At 39.0% G+C, this 5844-nt stretch overlaps 1 protein-coding gene across 1 annotated transcript; it reads right to left on the bottom strand.

The window, feature by feature from the left end:
- Nucleotides 1-3933: 3933 nt before the first annotated feature.
- Nucleotides 3934-5626, bottom strand: foxb1a (forkhead box B1a). The gene is made up of 2 exons (XM_048972938.1): nucleotides 5579-5626; nucleotides 3934-5284 (listed from the first exon to the last, which is right to left on the bottom strand). The coding sequence occupies exon 2, from the start codon at nucleotides 5273-5275 to the stop codon at nucleotides 4334-4336; it is 942 nt and encodes a 313-aa protein (XP_048828895.1). The 5' UTR covers nucleotides 5276-5284; nucleotides 5579-5626; the 3' UTR covers nucleotides 3934-4333.
- Nucleotides 5627-5844: the final 218 nt, after the last annotated feature.

Genomic DNA, 5844 nt, shown 5'->3' with positions numbered 1-5844 from the left:
TGCGCCGAAGAAAGCAACACGCGTTCCTCTGCCCAACATTAAGCATTCAGATTACCCATAATCCCACTGATACCATCACGCACCTGAATAAATCTGATACACCACATTTAGATGAGCTTTAAAACTTAATTGGGTCGTTTGATGGTTCAAATGGTATGTAAATGCTACATAGACACAATAAATATGGTAAAAATATCAATATTGACACTCAAGTTTGTATGCATTCAATTTGCTTAGTGGTAAAGATATTATGTCTAAGTACGTAATCTGTGTAGAAGGACTGGAAACACCGATTTTGACCAAAATATACACATTGTAGAAAACAAAACTTAGCTGTAGACAGATTGTTTCTGTATGTGGTGGAAACAATCCAGCCCACACTCACCACAAAATCCATGCATCTGACTCAGATCGCAAGTCCTTTGTCGAAAATGCTTCCAAGTAATTATGCATTGCTTATGGTAGGCAGATGTGAGGCCATTCTCGTGCATTTTTACCCAATAAACAAGTACTGCAACCAAACCTTTTTCAGTAAGGAAACTCATAAGGATGCACTAGGCTATATAAAATGTTTCCAGCAGAGTAACTGACAGATCTAACTTGCCATTTGCACTGTTGTAATGGAAAATATCGTTCCTCTAAACGATTAGGTCAGGTATACCAGTGTCTAAGACACAATAATCTAAAATAGTCGGTCGTCGTGTAATTTAAATTGGAAATGATGAATTCCTACCTGATACTCAGGGATATGCACATAGCTTAAAATACAGCATGTTCGAGATGTAGGCTTACAAGAAATGTATTCCCTGATCCGCTTATGCCGAATAATCACAAAAATAAATTCCCGACAGACTAAGCCAATGTCTCGCCTAGGGCCACCCCAAAACCTACGATACATATACTGCCAAATCCCCATACAGTATTCACGGACTTGGTTATGTTCATGCACTCAAAAAAGCGTTTCCAAAACAGAGCGTGAAACTGTTGGCACACAGCGGGGAAAAGGCATCGTTCAAAGTGTTTCTGTTCCGGAACGGAAAGCGACTGACCGACAACGACACAACACGGTGAAGTTTGGAATAACTTTGTTTTCATTACATAATATCAGTTACTTTAGATTCGAGACTTTTCATTAAACGAACTGCGTCATACTTGAAAAATGAAAACGAACACGAAAATGTAAATATCTTACAATGGAAAGTAATTGTATGTCGTTTGTTGCAAGAAATTCTTTTGTCGATAGTGCATTTAATTGGCAGGATTGATGAACGGGCAATAGGATTAATTACGGGGGACAATTAAACTTTAGTTATTGGAACAATAATGAACAAACTTTACCTTCTAATTATCCAATAAGGTTACTAAAGTTTTATCTAACCCAAAACATGCGTGCCATTAGTTGTATTATTTTAACAATGCGAAGATCCTGCGTTGTTTTTATTTTTCATTATTTATTATTACACGTTTTAACAAACATCATTGCTCTTAGCAACCTTAAAATTTAAAATACTATTAAAACTAAATAAATGGTTTCATTCTTCACCAACAACAGGGCACTACCGGGTAAAAATAAAAAGCTGTCTTTATATATCTTTGAGTTTTCTAAACCACAACGAGGTGGGAGTCGGTGAAGATTGCCAGGATCGGATCTCTGTAGATGGCAATGTTTGAAGTAGTAAGAGCCTTTGCTTCCGTTCCCTGGACAAAACTTTGAAAACAAAGGAAGCTTGCTAAGAAATACGCAACAAAACGTACAATAAGCACGGAGGGAAAGGGGCGTTTTATTTTATTAGTTTGCATTTATAACGGACATAGCTCATAGGTAGGCGGTGAGGCAAAGATTTCGCGTTACAGAGAATGCAATAGACACTTTTATTGATTTTTTTACTTGCACTATTGTGTAAACAGACTCTATCTGGAAGGGGTGAATTTGAATCCCAAAGGAGTCTCGGAACTCGTTTCCTAGTCACCCAGTCAGCAATGTGTTTGTCTTTTTGTCTCTTTCAGAAAAGGCTAAATCTACATTGGTGGCCCAATCGAAGTTTGCCATTCTTTGTGTTTTCTATTGAAGTGAATGAGACTGAATGAAGTGGCCGTGGACCCCTTTATTTGATCTACTCAATCGCATAAAGTGATGGAATTCTAATATATTTGTTTAAAACTTCACCACGGGCCCTTGCTTTTGCATCACGCCAAGTTTGCCAGAGAGGCTTATTTCATAACTTGTCCTTCATGTTCCTTATTTTCCAGAGAACATAAAAACCGAAAAAAATAACTAACTTTTAAGTATCTAAACAGCTATTAGTTGTTGCTCGTACGAATTTGGTTTATAGATTTGCTATATTTTTTTGACCCAGCTGTTGATGTTTTACATGTTTCAATAGAAACGTCAAATTACATGTGTTGTAGGCATGGGTTAGATTTAATAACATACATGCTTTTAATTAATTGTGCACGCAGTGTAGAAGCGGTGTTTGCAGTTTAAGGCCTACTTTATTTATATGCGACCACGCCATGTCTAGTTTACTATAACTGAACGTAAAATGTGGAAAATATGTTTAATAAATCAGGTTATAAAACTCGTGAACAACCAATTATTAACTTATTTATCAGTCCGTTAGCACGTCTTAAACGTTGATTTGAAGCGTTGCTTGCGGATTATTGAAACAAGTAGCCTAATATTTATATGGTGGTAAAAATAGTAGGTATATTAAGCTGTTCAGAGTCAGGCGTGTGATATTTGTTCCTGGTTTTAATAAGATCCATTTCCTTTCATTTTTAAAAATTTATTTTCGTCGGGCTAATTTCTCTAGGCCTAAGCACGATTGTTTTCGCATTATTATCTGTGTTGTGGCAGTTCAGAAGCACTAAAACAGTTTATTCTGGTAACTCCGTGGTCCATATGATTCTGAGCATCACCGGTCAGAGTTTTCAAAGCCATAAAAAGTTTAAAGTAACCGAAAAGCCATCCACTTGACCATTTGTTTAATTTTTCGAAAATTTAAAGAAAAACGTATGTGCGAAGAGTTGAACTATAAATTAGCGTAAAAATTATGTTAGAAAAGTGAGTGCACTGTTACGGAATTAGCGTCCTCTCGGACACTAATAATAAGGTGATAATAAGGGTGTTTGCCCCATGCTCAGATAAATGAACAGTACATTTCCACCTGTTCCTCTTAAGAGGTTCCAGAATGATATGGCTATTTTGTTGTTGTCATGCATAATAAAACTTGTGGATAAAAATACTTTTCTCTAGGTGCACGGGGGAAAAAATGCGTGTTTTTTTTACAATTTTGACAGGTTTTGCAAAACATATGTCCGTCAGCTTTTAGCATCATAATAAAAAGTATGAATAACTTGTATATCTTAAAAACATGCAGAAACTGAGAAAACACAGGCCTACCCAGTTACGTACAAATGTATATCCTTTATTGCAAGGAGTCTCCACAAAAACTGAAATTAAGCTTCACAGAATAACATTTTCTGAAGCAGAGATACTGTGGTATATTGTTTACTAAAAGTGCATTTTACGTCTTTAGGATATCTCGCAGTAATAATTTATATCTTACGTTTACAGCTACCTAGCACTTTCGTATCATTAAATGAGTACAAGTTCGGCAGTTTAGAAAAATATATATTTTTATATTTCTGTGATTGTTTTTTTTATTCAGTTATAGTTTAAAAAAAATCTAATAACTACATATTTGGTAATGCAGTGCATCGAGTATTCTGAACACATTAAAATTGTTTGTACATCTACTTCTGCAATGCAGTATTTAACAGCCAAAAGCAAAGATTCTGTCAGACCCAATCTGTACATTTTTAATCATTTTCTTTTTGTTAATTTTACCACTGAACAAATTTAATCTAATTAGTAATCATGCATTTATGTTAAACTTGTTGTTATATAATAAAAGGAACGGCTTTCTATTACAACGATTAGATCCGCCTTTTATTTATCATTGTAAAGTATGTCTTTGCTTATTTTCTTTGCTTTTGTGTCAGCAAACAATGCCAACAGCAAGAATACCTCGCTCTCGTCATATTAATGATAAACTGGCCAATGTCAACAGCTGCTTAATAACACATCGCTACTCAGTGTCCTGAAAAATCAAGATCGAATCCCGTCAACTGAATACAACGTTCCGACGCAGTTATAGAACTTTAAAATTCGGACAATTGAGTATAGGCATTACTGCGAAATGCACACACCCTGCCTTCACAGTTTTATATCTCGTCTTGAATGTTCCGGTTTTCACTGATTTCAGGGAAAACAAATCTTGGCAATCGGTGCAGACTTTGTCAGGCTAAAAAACCTGAAGGTTTAGCCGTATCAGTGCACTGCCACAGACTCATTCACGGCGGAGTTTGCCAGCGTCCTTTCACGAAGAGGACTGCTTATATGCCGGTTATTCGCTGTCTGATGGGACGTGGGACTGAGGGATTGGGAACAGTTCTGCGCGAAAGCCGGGATATGTGCTGGTATTGCCGAAAGACTTGACAGTGGCGCGGGCGTTGCTTTTATTGGCACTGGGATAGCCGGTAAAGTCTGTCCATCGTGGCAAAGGGACTTCACAGGAATCCCGAAGGCACTATAATCATTGCTCGTCATTGAAATATGAGCTACTGTATCGATCGCGTTTGTACTGTACATATGGGGCCAAGCGCTGGCTAATTGATTATGCAGAGAGTAGCCGGCTGACACCGGTTGCATTGGGGGGAAAGGCAGTCCCCCTGGCATCTTAAATTCTCTGGAAATGATATTCTCAATGGCAAAAGGATGCTTGAAGGTGGAAGGCTGTGACATCCCCAGGCTGTAACTGGACATCTGTGGCAGATGAGTGGCTGTAGTGGCCAAGGCGCTCAGCCGAAGTTTAGCTTGTTGTTGGAGGTAGTGGGTAGCATCCGAGGGCTTCCCCGCTACCAGCTGGCCGGAGATCATCACCTTGAATCTTTTGCGGCGCCTCAGGAAACTGCCATTCTCAAACATATCCCCACAGCTGGGATGCAGGGCCCAGAAACTCCCCTTCCCAGGCTGGTCCGGGCGACGAGGGATTTTAATGAAACAGTCATTGAAAGACAAGTTGTGCCGCAAGGAGTTCTGCCATCGTTGGGTGTTCTCTCTGTAATAAGGAAATCTGTCCATGATGAACTTGTAAATTTCACTCAGAGGAAGCATCTTCTCCGGACAGCTCTGGATAGCCATAGCCGTGAGCGAGATGTACGAGTAAGGAGGCTTCTGGTCGCTATACGTGTTTCTTCCCGGTCGAGGCATCTGTTAAACCTGCAAAAACAGTATACAAGTAAAACACCCGGTACAAATGCATAACATAACTACGCTCTAAACCAAAGCCTTACGCTTCTCTATGCGTGTGTGTATGTAGCGGATTATCTGTGCAGTATAATCTAAGAAACCTTGATAGCGAAGCGATTCCAGATGCTTTAGGGTTTTTTCCTTTAAGAAAAATAAATAAATAAAACTTCCCAAGAAAACTATTTGGTTGTCTTATACTGAATGGAATCTTAGCTTCAGCAACAGACAGTAAGATTGACTCCCAGAGGCAGAACTGAGACCGACCTTCCTCTCCTTTTTTTGGGAGAGATGAGCTAAGAAGCTGTTTCTAAGTCCTTCTGCTTACCAACTGATAGTTTTCTGCGGTGACATGAGCAGAAAAGACCCCTGCAGCGGCGCTTCACTACTGCGCCACTTGTGCGCTGTCACATGACGATCGCCTTGGGATGGAGGGAGGGGTGGCCAGTAAGGCATGATGTGGTTTCATTTTACACCTATTTTACATGGACACCTTGGACCAATACACATTTCCATTTGAAGACCATGCAAAG

The sequence above is a fragment of the Brienomyrus brachyistius genome, chromosome 13 (genome assembly GCF_023856365.1).
Source record: "Brienomyrus brachyistius isolate T26 chromosome 13, BBRACH_0.4, whole genome shotgun sequence".
Lineage (NCBI taxonomy): Eukaryota > Metazoa > Chordata > Actinopteri > Osteoglossiformes > Mormyridae > Brienomyrus > Brienomyrus brachyistius.
This window is presented reverse-complemented; position numbering and strand designations above follow the sequence as displayed.